The sequence below is a fragment of the Prionailurus bengalensis genome, chromosome F2, assembly GCF_016509475.1.
Source record: "Prionailurus bengalensis isolate Pbe53 chromosome F2, Fcat_Pben_1.1_paternal_pri, whole genome shotgun sequence".
Classification (NCBI taxonomy): Eukaryota; Metazoa; Chordata; class Mammalia; order Carnivora; family Felidae; genus Prionailurus; species Prionailurus bengalensis.
The window spans coordinates 9,006,942-9,022,082 of record NC_057353.1 but is presented as its reverse complement, the minus strand read 5'-3'; the positions used below and the strand labels follow the sequence as shown (position 1 = coordinate 9,022,082).

Genomic DNA, 15,141 nt, shown 5'->3' with positions numbered 1-15,141 from the left:
TGCCCCGCGTCCCCAGCACGGTCAGGGCTTCTGTCAGGAGGAAGGTTCGCTTGCCCTGTGCTCGGGAAGAAAAGGGAGGATAGAGCGTGTGCTCTCCCGATAGGCCTGGTCTCCTACTTGGTAATGTCTGGGGTGGGATCTCAGTCACACATGCCTTCGTATGAGCCACGGTGTCAACGGTAGCGGCACGTCTCAGCCCGGTGACTCCCGCTCCTCGAACACTGAAGCGGCATCTTCACATCAGCAGCATAAGTCATCGCGCTGGGAGCTTCGCTGCAGGAGTATCAGTGAGGAGAGGGGAGATCCAGCACATTCCGATACTTCGTATGTCAGAACGATGCCAGGTGTCATCACGAGGCTCCCTAGAGTGGCTGATCCGCGGGTCACTTTCGACACCTCTGAACTCTTCAGCCTTCGTGTCCGGGGCGAGCCCGAGTCTAGTGGCCACCCAGCTCGTCGCACGTTCTCTACCGTTTTATTACCTGCGTTACTGATCCGGGGTCAGCTTACTCTCTCTGAAAGGCCAGCTATAAATGTTTAAGGCTTTACGAGCCACATATGGACCCTCTTGGATGTCTGGGTTTCTGGCACCCTTTAAAAATACAGAAAACCATTCGTGGCCTTAGGGTTCTACAAAACCGGCACATGGCCTGGATGTGGCTCACAGGCTGTTTGCCTCCCCTTGTTTTGAGTGCCGTCGAATAGGACAGAAGTGTTTTAACTCCAATGAGTAACACGTTGTGGTCAGAAACGTGTGTTTGAAGACCTTTTCACCACAGTAATAAAGGAAAAAGTAATGCTGATTAACTTTTAAGCCCAGTAATTTTAATTTAGTGATTACATATAGGTACCTTACTTAATATGACTTCATTGTTTTCTTATAAGCTCTCTGTTAGGCTGGTTAGGAAAGATGAGGTTCAGAATACCTGGTGGGAATGGGATAAACCAGATTCTGGACCTGGTTTCATCTGTGTGTTTTATTATATTATTTTTTTAAAAACTTTGCCTCATTACAATAAGGGCTTCAGATTGTAGTGCTTGGTCTTTCAAATCCAGCGCTCATGGGTATTTAGATGGATTTAGCTTCAGTGTAGTATTCCGTAGGAAATGAGACATAGTGTATGTATCATTCCATAGAAAACAACCACAAAGTAGATTTAAATTTAAAAAATTATAGATGTGTGTTTGGTTACACTTAAGAATAGCTTCGTAAGTTATTTTGCAGTATATTTTCCGCTCATTTGGGTTTAATGTCTGGCTGTTATTTGAAAAAAAAAATAAAAAGAACAAAACTATTTTGAGATAATTTTAGACTTGGCCCTTGCAAACACAGTCAAGAGAACGCCTCACGTCCTGTGCCGTTACTTTTAACAATGTACTCTTAAACAGGAAGCTACTCTCTTTAAATCTTGGGAATAGTAACTTAAATTCTGTGTTCATCTTTTAGGTTATAAAGTCTTAGCACTCTTGGATGTACCCGATAAGAGTCAAGAAAAAGCTGATCTGTATATCCATGTGACATACATCAAAAAATGGGATATATGTGCTGGCAACGCCATCTTAAAAGCCCTTGGGGGGCATATGACTACCCTGAGTGGTGAAGAAATCAGTTACACTGGGTCCGACGGCATTGAAGGAGGGCTCCTTGCCAGCATCAGAATGAACCACCAAGCCCTGGTCAGAAAACTGCCAGATCTAGAGAAGACAGGACATAAATAAGCAAAGCTGATTACAGGTCACAGCTCTTCCCAAGTTGAATGGTCCGCCGAAGCGCCGGGAGCTTCAAAGCATCGGTGCAGACTATGCATGGTTAAGGCCATCCTGAACTTTCTGAAGTATTTATGAAGCATCAGAGACTTATTTTCCCTGTAATAGGATGGAAGATCAGGGAAAATGGGTTGCTTCGTGTCTCAAGTATTGTCTTTATTTTTGAGACGATTTTCGTACAGTTGTCATACACAAGGCGCATATATATATATGTGTGTATATATATATTTGTGAATTAAAATCTACAGCTGAGTACATTGTTCTGAGTCACCATTTTCACACAACATCACGAACCTTCACTGTTTGATCGTACTTTCATATAGAATTGGGCTGAAGAAAGGATTGATTTTGTGTAGATTTAATAATTACTTTACAATTGTATCTCAATGAAAATAAAGTTATTGGGGGTTTTACCCCTAATGCAGATAGAAAGCACAAGCAGCCACACATTCGTTAATATGCAACAAATGCTCTATTTATCTGTTGCTGAATATTTCTTAAGGATTAAAATAGAAAAAGCTGAAATTGTTTTCATTCTTTGAAATTTTAATAACAGGTTCACCAGCTAGTCGAGAATATAGCTGTTTGATGGTTGAGTTGTAATTGTAGTTTCCGTGTGTGTGTTTTGTTTTGTTCTGTTTTCTTTTGATACAGAACAGTGTATTTGTACCCCTGGGTTCAACGTTTCTGCCATCTTCCTATTGATTTTCGTTTGCTCTGGACAGTGCATGGTTCCATCCTTTCCCTCCTGACCAACATTTAGTTTTAACTCATAAGGTCTGGATTAAGGTTTCAGGGTTAGCACTAGGATTTTGGTACATTTTCTCATTAGGGATAAATGATGCACTATAAGAATATAAATGATTCTATTTGACTTATTTGACAATTACATGGCTTAAGCTAGCTTTCGTTATTTTAAAAAACTTTGTTTTAGTACTTTTTAAACAATTTGCCAGGTTTGAATGTAGAGATTCTCTCCTTATCAAGAATGATTTCTGGTTGCTTTTACCGTTAATAAATGCACCTAACCTAACTAAACTCTCAAGGTAGTAACTTTTAAGATACTTTGAAGTTTCCATTCAGATTAAAATAATGATGGTTAATGTTACTTTTTGATTAATTTTTTAAAATTCGGTGTGTGGAATCTGGTTGGAAGAAAGGCGGTTGAGTCTTCACTGAGTCACTATAATTAGCCCCTTACTCTGTGAACTGTTTTTCCTGGGGATGCTGGATTTCTCTCAGTGTGAGATCTGGAAACTTTATGTAAACAAATACCGTTATTTCATGTGACTTCGTATTGTATAACATTCTGATAAAGGGGGAGGGATGGCTTATTCTGTTTTCTTTAAAATAGCTTTCCATTTATTTTCCTATCTTGGAGGTAAAATTGACCAAAGAATGGACATCCTCATCTCGTGGGATGTGCATACAACTTTAGGTCTGCGTTTTACACGGTCTCCAAAGCCCTTTACTTCCTCATTAGGGACTTGAATCCGGTAGGATGCACGTGTTTCTCCTCAATATCCAGTAGCTGGTCACCAGTCTGGGAGTGGAGTGGGCCTCAATAGGTAGGATTTTGTTCAATGAAAATTCATGCAACGTTTTGGTAGTCGGGACACTTGGTATTTAAACAGGACTTAGGGATTCAGAACAGAAAATCGGAGAGCTCACCTTCCTACTGGGCAATGAAGTGAGAACACTTTTTCTCAGGAGGGATGGCAGAGGCTTGTATTATTTCCAGAGTCCGTGGTAGAAGCAGTTAATTCTAATGTGTCAAATATGGGGAAACAGGACCGGCATACTAGGAACCGGCGTCTGATTGGGAGTTGTTGGTTGTTTTTGTTTTTTTGTTTTTTTCAGCAATAGACGGAAACTTTCTAACTTCATGGAAATGAAACTAGTTCATATTAGCAAGCATGACTGCTTTGGTTTTATTTTTAATTTCATTAATCTGCATGTAGATAATGACTTGCGAAGGGCTTGCGTGCAAAAATTAAGATACTGGCTGGCAGTTGAATGCATTATTTGTATAATTTATTGGGTAGAGGCTAATTACTAATGGTTTTTAGGTGCTTTCATAGAGTTCGTTTTCAGATTTTGCTTTTGTTTCCAAAAGTCAGTCTACATTACAGAACTAATAGAAGTACAAAGAACGGTGTTTATATTTATTTATGTGAGACATTGTGCCAGAACATACCAGTGAAACACCATGAATAAGTAAGGCATGTAATATCTCCCAGAATTACAGAAATAAAATCACTTCTAAAATGTAGCACAATAATTAGAGTTTAACTTTTAGTGACCCTGAACCTCCCTGACTCCTGGCCTTCTCTTTCCTTTATCTTTACCCTCATTGAGAGCACAGTGTTCCCTTAAAATTTGAGTTTTACCCATCACATTTAGTAAAAACAGGGACGCCAGTAACCTCAGTACTTACCGGCCGTCCCCTTCCTCTGCCCTTGGTCTTTACCTTGTTCTCGATGCCCTCAGCCCCTTAATGTTCTTCGCTCTCTGCCCCTCTTTCTTGACCAGCACCCTTCCCCAACGCTCAACCCCTGAATTCTCTCATAGACCTACTTTTCTCCAGGTTGGCTGCTGAGATCTCCCGGTAGAACGGAGACGCTAGGTCAGTTCCCAGCCAGGGAGACGAAGCCTCGTCAGAGTTCTGGTTGACCGTTACCTTTCAGAGACGTCTCAGAAAGTAAGGGAAGATCACCTTCGAAACCACAAAGACCCGCCCTGTCAAGGCTAATCCGGTGCTTCTGTCTGTACGGAGCATTTCTTCAGATCCGTTCTTCACAGAACGAAAATGCAGTCAATACGAGAAGTAGGTATATAGGCCTGCTTAAGAAAACTTGCTTTTCCTGTTCGTTTTCACACTTCTGTCCCTATTTCCGCGGAGATTACCGAGAGCCTACGAGACGGATCATTTCTGTCCGGTAGTCAGTTGCCGGGCAAAATTCTTTCCCCCAATTTTAGTGGTTTTTCTTGATTTTAAATCCGCATTCAAGCGAATTATTTATGGCTGTATGATGAAGCTGAGAAGTGCTTTGGTTGATGTGGTTGAAGCAACAATTGTGCAAATTCCGTTTGCGGGGTGTGCCCTTGGAATATTGTGCAAATTGAGTCAGAAGAAGTGGGGGAGGGGCTGCGGCTAAGAAGAGAGTCCGGAAGAACAAGCGTCCAGGGAAGGGAAGGGGAGGGGAGGGGAGGGAGGCCGCAAACATCTGCCCCCAGAGATGGGGAGCTCTGCCCTGGTCTCAGATGCTCAGAAACTGGATCTTACTCGGGCTTGGAAGGTGAGAACTCTCTCTGATAGCTCAGCATAAGTAGAGAGAGCTGGGGTGCCACTACGCCCTGTTCCCCAGAAAAGAAAACATCCAGCTTGCCTCTCCTTGGTAACACCTTGAAAATGGCCTTATGGAGACAATCTTTGGCAGGTTAAAAATAGAAACCGCTTGGATCATTCTAGCTGCAGCTGTTTGCGTTGGCTAGGTGTTGACTGGTCCTGGATAGAAACGGCGATTTTGCGTTTTTGATCCGGGTTGAATTTAAGATGCATTATTTTCAGTATATGCCTACAAAACGTCTGTCTTGTAACTGTTGTGTAAAATAAACCTATTCTACGGTTTCATTTTTATCCTAAAAAAAAGTTGTGCCTTAACAATAGGGCATTGTATGTTAATAAGGGAAAACAAAATCTTTTTTTAATAGATGGGGAAAATAGGAACTTTTTGCCATTAAAATTTAAGTTCTTTTAACATTTTTAATATTAGAGTTGGGGAAAATTCATTAAAGTTAAATACAATTGATATAAAATTATTTTTGCATAATCTAGCATTTACAACTGAAGTGCGTTTTTATAAGAACTGGCATCTTGATGTATATAGGTCTGAAATGATACTTCATCCTTTGGTTTTTTTCATTTGAATCAATACAAGACCAGGGTAAGGTACGTTTTGGTTTTTATTTGACTTTTAAATCATTTCAGTGTGCTATTGTATCTGTTCTGCTAGTCCTCTGAGTTGCTTTGGTTTCTAAAAATTAGCTCTTTGTTCGTGGTACCATATCAATAATTTACTGATGCTAAAAAAAAAAAATACTGTGTGTCACCTGACTTAAACCAGAACAGTTCCTGGATTGAAGGTGGGGGGGGAGGATGGGGGGGGAGCTTCCAATTAGCAGTTACTAAGAGGACAAGAATTGAACTTTGCACTTCAAAAGAAGGTTTTGGATTTATGAGGTGCTGTTTATGTGAGTTGTTTATTTTCATTTTATCAAAACCTGGCAGGTGTTAGCATTCCAATTTACCGTTGGTTTCTTTTTAAAAAAAATTATTTTTAAAGTTGGATGGTGAATTAATTCTGTGGGAAAATGAGGTTTATAAGTAGTTTGTTGTTTTTTTTTTTGAGATAATACAAGCCAAACTTTTAGAAGTTAAAGCTGATGAATAATATTAAAACGTTACATATTGTGTTTGTACATGTTCCCTAAAGTATTATAATTAAGGTAATTTGTGTAAATCACAAAAGCAGAAACTGTGATGTTTGATTAGTAGCACGTTGCGTTAGAATTCCTCTTGGAGTATGTTCTATGCGTAGTAAGTTATTATTCAGGAGGGACGTGCTCATCCTGTATTTTTTTAAATAGGAAATACAGCATGCCAAAGTCCTTATTAGGTCAGTTTACCTACGGGGACTTCCATCTCTGTCCCCAGATTCTCTCTCATCATCATTTATGCTGAATTGAGGGGGTAACGTTTGAGGACTTTAATATCATGTGTAAAATATGGACTTTGACTTTCGTGTAACATGACGTCTTCCGTTGGCAGGAACCAAAGCTAGTCGTAGAGTCTAACAAGAGACACCCTGTTCTGCCATGATGAACTGCGGTGCTCCTGATGGACTTTTCCCCCCATTTGATGATGTTACTTAAGCTACTAGAGGTGTATACACACGGGGTTGAGTTTACACCAAACTATGAAATGGTGTTTCCTGTTCATGTCCCTGCCTCTTCAAACTTTGCTTTCTTAATTGACCTGACTCCTGTGGATCTCTTCCTTGTAATAGGCTAACGCCGATGAGAAGGATTAAACTAAACATGCCCCTTCCCTTCGAATACCCCTTCCCTTTTGACACATTTAAACCTAAAGGGGAGCTAGTTCATTTGCTGTGGCCGAGACCTGCCTAGACCCCAGAGTTTTCTTTACTTGGCATGCTGTATCCTGCCTCACCCACACCACCAAATTTCAGGGGGGTCCCGATTTTAATCTCTACTGAGAGGCAAACTCTCCTCCCTCCATGGCTTTAGAGCAGTTATTTTGTGCCTCACCTGTAGCACTCATGGTTCTATGTGCTGTTGTAAACTTCTTAAGGACAGGGATTATGTCTTGGTGATTTTTGTGTTTCCACCTCAGCCCCAGCAGCTAGCCCAGTGTCTTGAACAAATTAGGTGCTTAATGTATGTTGAACTGAACTGAATAAAGGGTTACTACTAGCATAAGCATTTCTCATGCCTCAGTTGTGTAAGCTGATTGTTTTGTTAACTGCAGATATTTATGATTATCACCCCACGCACTAAATTAGTTTTAAAAGTTTTGCTTTCTTTCCTTCAGATGCTACCCCATGGACGTTTATCTCTAGAAAATGTGATTGCTTCCAACGAAATGACTATCCCAAACTCTCTGCCCCTGGACATACGTTGCCAAACTGAAATTTGAATTTTCTGAATAAATTGGTGATGTCTGGAAGAGATGGTGTGCTGCACCTGCTTTTTTCCTCTCTTTCTGTTTTTAAACTAGGGTAACACACATCCACAGATTTACCGTTCTAACCATCTGTAAGTGCACAATTCAGTGTCATTAAATACATTCACAACATTGTACAACCTCCACCACCGTGCTTTTGAAGAAGCCGTTCATCATCCCAAGCAGAAACTACCCATTGAGCCACTCCCCGTGTCCCCTTCCCCTCAGCCCCTGGAGCCGTCTATCCTGCTTTTTCTATGAGTGCATCTGCTTTTGAACGCTTAATTTTCCGGGATTCTCGGTCTTCTCACACCGGGTACAGAAAAGGCGTCTGTATGAAAAGGGGCATACAAGGCAAACATAGCCATAACGGAAGTGTAATTTGCATTCTTCGATAGATGTGTTTAATTAAGGTGGAGGGAGGATAGAAAAAGAGCAAAAGAAGCAAAGACAACAGAATTGTGGGAAGGCAGTGATAGAAATCACACGCTGAGAAAGATCTCCAAGGCTTATGTACTCCTCGAGTCTTAGAGATGATACAAAGAAGTCATTAGCCTCATGTTATGAATTCGACGATTTCACATCCTTGACTTCTGCATCAGAAACATAGTGTTTGTTCATCTAAAAAATGACAATTCTACATCCTAAGAAAAAAATTGGAATATAAGCCATTATTTTTAAAATTGTTTCTAAAATCTGAGCATTTTGAAAGCACAGAAACTTAAGGATAGTTGACACAATATTACATTAGGTTCAGGTGTACGAAACAGTGATTCTACAACCCTCTGCATAGTGCTGTGCTTCCCCACACGCATAGCTACTGTCACCATGTGTTGTTACAATACCCTTGACCGTGTTCTCTATGCTGTACTTTTTACCCTGGTGACTTAGCCCATAACTGGAAGCCTGTACCCCCCACTCTCCTTCACTGTTTTGCCGATTCTCCCACCCCTCCTCCCCTCTGGCAATCACATTCGTTTTCTATGTTTATGAGTCTGTTTCTGCTTGTCTGTTTTTTAGATTCCACACGAAACCATGTGGTATCCGTCTTTCGCCATCTGACTTACTTCACTTCACACGATCCATTATAATTCCATCCATGGTGTCACAGGTGGCAAGATGTCATTCTTTTTTTATGGCTGAGTAATAGTCCGTTGTACCCATATCCCACATCTTCTTACTCCATTTATCTATCGATGACAGGTTGCTTCCACATCTTGGCTATTGTAAAACGCTGCAATAAACAAAGGGGTGCATATATCTTTTTGAATTATTGTGTTCTTTTTCTTTGGGTAAATATTCAATAGTGGAATTACTAGCTTAAATGGTATTTCTATTTTAAAATTTTTGAGGAATCTTCGTACTTTTTTCCACAATTGCACCAATCTACATTCCCACCGACAATGCGCAAGGGTTCCTTTTTCTGCATATCCTCACAAACAGCTGTCACTTCTCCTTTTGATATTAGCCATTCTCACGGGTATAAAATGATACCTCATTTTGATTTGCATTTCCCTGGTCATTAGTGATGTTGAGCAGCTTTTCATGTGTCTGTTAACCATCTGTATGTCTTCTTTGTAATAAGTTTTTTTCAGTTCCTCTGCCCGTTTTTGTTTGTTTGTTTTTTTATTTTTTTTCAACGTTTATTTATTTTTGGGACAGAGAGAGACAGAGCATGAATGGGGGAGGGTCAGAGAGAGAGGGAGACACAGAATCGGAAACAGGCTCCAGGCTCTGAGCCATCAGCCCAGAGCCTGACGCGGGGCTTGAACTCACGGACTGTGAGATCGTGACCTGGCTGAAGTCGGATGCCTAACCGACTGCGCCACCCAGGCGCCCCTTTGTTTGTTTTTAAGAAACACTGAATGTTAAAGCTGGAAGGATCCTTTTTTAGTTTAAATTCCAGTATAACACATACTGTATAACATACAGTGTTATGTTAGTTTCAGGCGTACAATATGGTGAATCACCACTTCCATACATCACCCAGTGCTCATCACAAGTGCCCTCCTTAATCCCCATCACCTGTTTCACCCATCCCCCCAACCCACCTCCCCTCTGGTCACCAGCAGTTTGTTCTCTATAGTTGAGAGTCTGTTTTTCACTTTGTGTCTTTTCTTTGTTCTTTTTTTTCCTTAAATTCCACTTATGAGTGAAATCACATGGCATTTGTCTTTCTCTGACTGGCTTATATAGTGTTTATAACCTCTGGCTCCATCCATGTCATTGCAAATGGCAAGATTTAATTCTTTTATTTTTGTGGTTAAATAATATTCCATTGTGTGTGTGTATACTGTATCTTCTTTATCCATTCATCTATTGATGGACACTTGGATTGCTTCCATAATTTGGGTATTATAAGTAATGGTGCTATAAACATAGGGGGGCATGTATCCCTTTGAATTAGTGTTTTTGTATTTGGGGGGTAAATACCCAGTAGTGCAATTACTGGATCATAGGGTAGTTCTGTTTTTAACTCTTTGATGAAATTTCCATACTTTTCCCCACAGCGGCTAACCCAGTTTGCATTCCTACCCACAGTGCCAGAGGGTTCCTTTTTCTCCACATCCTCACCAATGCTTGTTGTTTCTCATGTTTTTGATTTTAGCCATTCTGACAGGTGTTCAGTGATATCTCATTGTAGTTTTGACTTACGTTTCCCTGATGATGAGTGATGTTGACCATCTTTTCATGTGTCTGTTGGCCATCTGGATGTCTTCTTTGGAGAAATGTCTGTTCACGTCTTCTGCCTGTTTTTAATCAGATTATTTGGTTTTGGTTTTGTTTTGTTTTGTTTTGTTTTTGGTTCGAGTTGTATAAGTTCTTTATATATTTTGGATATTAGCCTCTCATTGGATATATTATTTGCAAATATCTTCTTCCATTCAGCAGGTTGCCTTTTTATTTTGTTGGTTTCTTTGTGCAAAAGCTTTTTAGTTTGATGTAATCCCAATAGTTTTTTTTTTTTTTTGCTTTTGTTTCCCTTGCCTGAGGCGACAGAAGTAGAAAAATGTTGCTAAACCCAATGTCTAAGAGATTACTGCCTATATTTTTTTTTCTAGGAGTTTTATGGTTTCAGGTCTCACATTTAGGTCTTTTGTTCACTTTGAGCATATTTTTGTGTATGGTGTAAGAAAGCAGCTCAGTTCCATTCTTTTACATGTAGCTGTCCAGTTTTCCCAGCACCATTTGCAGAAGAGACTTTTTTCCCCCATTGTGTATTCTTGCCTCCTTTGCCATAAATTAATGGACCATATAGTGTGGGTTTCTTTCTGGGCTTTCTATTCTGTTCCATTGATCTGTGTGTCTGTCTGGTGCCAATACCATACTGTTTTGATTGTTATAGCTTTGTGTAGCATACCTTGAAATCTGAGATGAGCACAGAAACATTTTTTAAATGTCTCAGCTCTTTAGTAACTTCAAAGATTATGTTCTTTCTCCCTTTTAACTCTTTTGGGAGGCTCTTCGTAGGAATATCATTTCAGAGTTTCCAAAGCTCTTCAACGTGGATTCTAGTTTCCCCAGAAGAGGGGCCACCCTGTGAGTGTCAAATACCACCTGATATTTCAGAAATCGTATATGGTTTTTTGTTTGTTTGTTTGTTTTGTTTTGTTTTGTAATTTCTGAGACTTTTAACTAGTCTCATTCAGTTTGGAGCTCAAACGATGGAGAAAACGACAACAACAACAACAACAACAACAAAAACCATGATTCACAGTGAATGATGGAGTCCAGCACCTCCCATGGTCTCCATTTGCTCTCTGGAACTTCTGTCCCTTCCTCCCAGCCGGTGCAGTTTACCAGCCAGCCGTGCTTTGGGGATTCACACGAGAACATCAGGAAATGAAGGAGTTCATCTTGTTGGACAGCGGGCAGCGTGGTTTCTCTCCCCAACAGGATTTCTGATCATGAAACAAGATTTCCACAGCTCTGGTGGGAGTTCTTCCCAGATAAGTGCTGGGTCAGATCTTATTTCACAGTAGGAATACAAACAGCACATTTGCGAAAGTTGTTCTTTCTGTGTTCAGTGAATTTAGTTCTCTAGGCTGGATTAAGATCTTTGGTTACATCAAATCTCCAACTGGCAGAAGACCAGAGCTCATTCTTCAAAGAGAACAGTGTCATGGAAAATATTTTTCAAAGTGGATGTAATTTTGCCTAAAGCAGCTGTTGGTAGGTAAGCAGTGGAGCGTCATGGGGTGGGAGGAAAATGATCTTTCTCGAATCCGCTTTTTACTCCCTGGAGAAGTGATACAACATTCTTCAGTGTGCCAAACGGTTGTTTTGGACGGCAAGCCAAATCCGTCCTGGAAACCTCAGTGGATTCAATATCTCGACAAAAGGAAACATTTAAAATTGTAAAGTATGTCAGACAACAAAAATGATCCTGCAACTCACAGCCAGAGCTGCATCTCCAGTAGTGATAAGGTCACGTCTCAGCCCTGGACCCCTGGAAAGTGACAGGGGTAGATGTGCTACACGAGTGGCCCCCGTTTAACGCAACGGTTCGGGCACTGAGCGGTGTCGGAGACAGGAGTTGGGAACTTCCAGAGATGAGTTCTGGTAGGGAAGTTCACTGCCCGGACTCTGGTGCAGCCCCGCCTACGTCTGAACACCCTTCTGCCTCTTAGTAGCTGCATGATCTTGAGCAAGGGGCTCCGCTGTGAAGGGGCATACCGGGAGTACGGTCCACAGGGCTGCAGCCACGATGAAATGAGATAAAATGCAGAACAGCCTTGAACAGCCATGCAGGCCCTGACGGATACACACTCCTCCCTGCCGCCGACCTGCCCCTCCCCCCCGAGATTTTCTTACAATGGTCTGATCTGGAGGCCTCTGCGCCATGCTGTATTTACTTGGCAGGACTCTCTTGCTTTCAAGAGGCAAAAATGACCTTGAATTAAGCTGAGCGGAAAATGATTTACTGGCTCGAGTGTCTAAGACAAAGGGATGAGAAGGTGGACCATTGAGAAGATGTAGCCATTTCTCCCCACCCCCTCCTGGGCTCTGCCGGCGTGTTGGGTTCATCCTCTCCTGTAGACTGACTTGTTCTACAAAATGGGGGACGTAGCTGTCTGTGAGCCAAGATCCACACACTCTTCCAGTAGGCCCCACATGCACACAACAGTCTTCTATGCTTTGCTGACTTTACAGGAAAGGACAGTGGTGGGATTGGTCGGAACGCACGCCCTCACCTATCCAAAACTCTCTGTCCAAGGGCCAAGGCAGGGTCTGTCAAGGAAAGGAAGAGGGACGCCTGGGTGGCTCAGTTGGTTAAGCGTCTGACTCTTGATTTCGGCTTAGGTCATGATCTCACGGTTCGTGAGATCAAGCCCTGTGTCTGCCTCCGTGCTGACACTGAGGAGCCTGTGTGGGATTCTGTCTCTCTCTCTCTCTCTCTGTCAGCCCCTCCCCCACTCGCTCTTTCCCTGTCTCTCTCTCTCAAAATAAAAAAATAAAAACTTGAAAAAAAAAAAAAAAGAAGAAAGTTTGACAGTGGAAACCATAGCTACCAAAATCTCATCAAGGATTCATCTGTGAGGATGAGGTAACCCTACCCCTAACCCTAACTGCCCTCAGCCTCAGTGCCCATCCGTGAAGGACAGCAGACAACTGCTGTCCCCTTAGGTTTCTCACCTGTTCTTTCCTGACTGGAGGCCCAGGTCTCAACAGCACCCGAGCTCTGCAGCAGCAGACTGTGTCCTCCACTGCCCGAAGCCTTATAGGCCACTTTCTTGGCACCTTGCTCTTCTGTGAGGTATTGGGCTGGGTAGAGGCTGGAGACCCACAGACTGGCCTGCACCCTTGTTTTCACACTCAGAATTTATATCCCTGCCAAGATCCCTGATCCTTCTTCTTTGGATTTCCAGGAGTCAAGGCAAAAAAATCATTACTACTATGTTAGTCTGAGTAGCGCGTGGCTGGGCCCACTGCTGACGTGTAGGAACCTGTGTGGCGCTCAGTGGACAAGGCAGAATGCAGGCGGAAAACAGTGAACACCCCAGGTTTGAGTGTGATGGGTGCCCAAAGGCCAGAGTCCCAGACTTTCTTATTTATCCCTAGTGTTGGCATGAGGGGTTGGCCTCATCCTGGCAAGAGGAGAATGTGAGGTCCCAAGTCCTCCTGTGGGCTTTCAATATGGCAGATGAACTCAGATGAAGGATTAGGAAAGATTGAGGTTGTGAAAAAATGAAGTCCTTCAGGTTTTTCAGAGCTAATAATTCTGCATCTAACAGGCAAAGTGCCAGCATGAAAGAGGCCTGCGAAATGGGTAACAGACTAGGGCAGAAATGCTCTTGTATTGACTCCAGGCCTTCTAGAGGAGGACTTCAGTCCATGGTGAAGCACTGTGGGAACAGAGATGATATTAATGGTAAGACCCAATTACAAGAGTTAAAGGGAGCCAGAAACAGTCCTTTAGGCGTGAAGACATTTCAAATTTTATGTGCTTTCAATATACTAACATTTAGAAGTGATTTTAGGGGCACCTGGGTGGCTCAGTCAGTTAAGCGTCCGACTTCGGCTCAGGGCATGATCTCGAGGTCCGTGAGTTTGAGCCCCGCGTCGGGCTCTGTGCTGACAGCTCAGAGCCTGGAGCCTGTTTCAGATTCTGTGTCTCCCTCTCTCTCTGCCCCTCCCCCGTTCATGCTCTGTCTCTCTCTGTCTCAAAAATAAATAAATGTTAGAAAAAAATTTAGAAATGATTTTTAAAAAATGGCCTACGTCCTGAGAATTCTTTATTATAATGAGCAAATAAATTAAAACTTTGGTTATACATTTGTTTACCTAATATTCTTGACTTCTGTGTTAGCAATTTCTCAGGCTGTACAAATTCCAGGGAGGTACCCCTTATCCTCTGTTGCCTACCAATATTCTGTGCAGTTCCATGAACTCAGTTGTTTTTTTTTTTTTTTATTTAAAAAAATTTTTTTTTTCAACGTTTATTTATTTTTGGGACAGAGAGAGACAGAGCATGAACGGGGGAGGGGCAGAGAGAGAGGGAGACACAGAATCGGAAACAGGCTCCAGGCTCCGAGACATCAGCCCAGAGCCCGACGCGGGGCTCGAACTCCCGGACCGCGAGATCGTGACCTGGCTGAAGTCGGACGCTTAACCGACTGCGCCACCCAGGCGCCCCTGAACTCAGTTGTTTTATGCCAACCCGAACCCACAGTTCTGACTAGTTGGAGTCTTTGCCCTGACTCTTCTGGTTCAAGTGAATAAAATTACACCTGCATTAGTTTGCTCGTGCCATGGCAAAGTTCCACAGACTGGGTGTCTTCAACAGCAGAACTGTATTGTCTCACAGTCTGGAGGCGGGACGTCCAAAATCAATGTATCAACAGGGCTGGTCCCTCTGGAGGGCTGTGAGGGAAAGTCTGCTCCTCAGCCCTCCCCTAGTGTCTGGTGTTTTTTGTTTCGTTTTGTGTTTTGTGGGTTTTTTTTTCCCCTGGCAATCTTTGATGTTCCTTGGCTTCTGGAACACCACTCTGATCTCCACCTTCGTCACCTCTTGGCATTCTCCGTGTGTGTGCCTAAATGTCTCCTTTTTATAAGGACACCGGCCATATTGGATTAGGGGCCTACCCGGCTTCCAGATCACCTCATCATAATGAATTACAGCTGCC

At 42.3% G+C, this 15,141-nt stretch overlaps 1 protein-coding gene across 9 annotated transcripts in view; it reads left to right on the top strand.

Annotated features, from left to right (window-relative positions):
• The window catches only part of BPNT2 (3'(2'), 5'-bisphosphate nucleotidase 2), a 36,463-nt gene extending 28,947 nt beyond the window's left edge, over window positions 1-7,516 (top strand). For 2 of the 9 annotated variants that reach the window (XM_043601115.1, XM_043601113.1), the window contains one exon: window positions 1,448-7,516. In XM_043601115.1, the coding sequence (XP_043457050.1) occupies window positions 1,448-1,719 (272 nt within the window). In that variant the 3' untranslated portion in view covers window positions 1,720-7,516. The remainder of the gene's footprint in view (window positions 1-1,447) is intronic. The other 7 variants (XR_006300448.1, XR_006300445.1, XR_006300449.1 and 4 more) reach the window with 7 other exon arrangements.
• The last annotated feature ends 7,625 nt before the right edge of the window (window positions 7,517-15,141 follow it).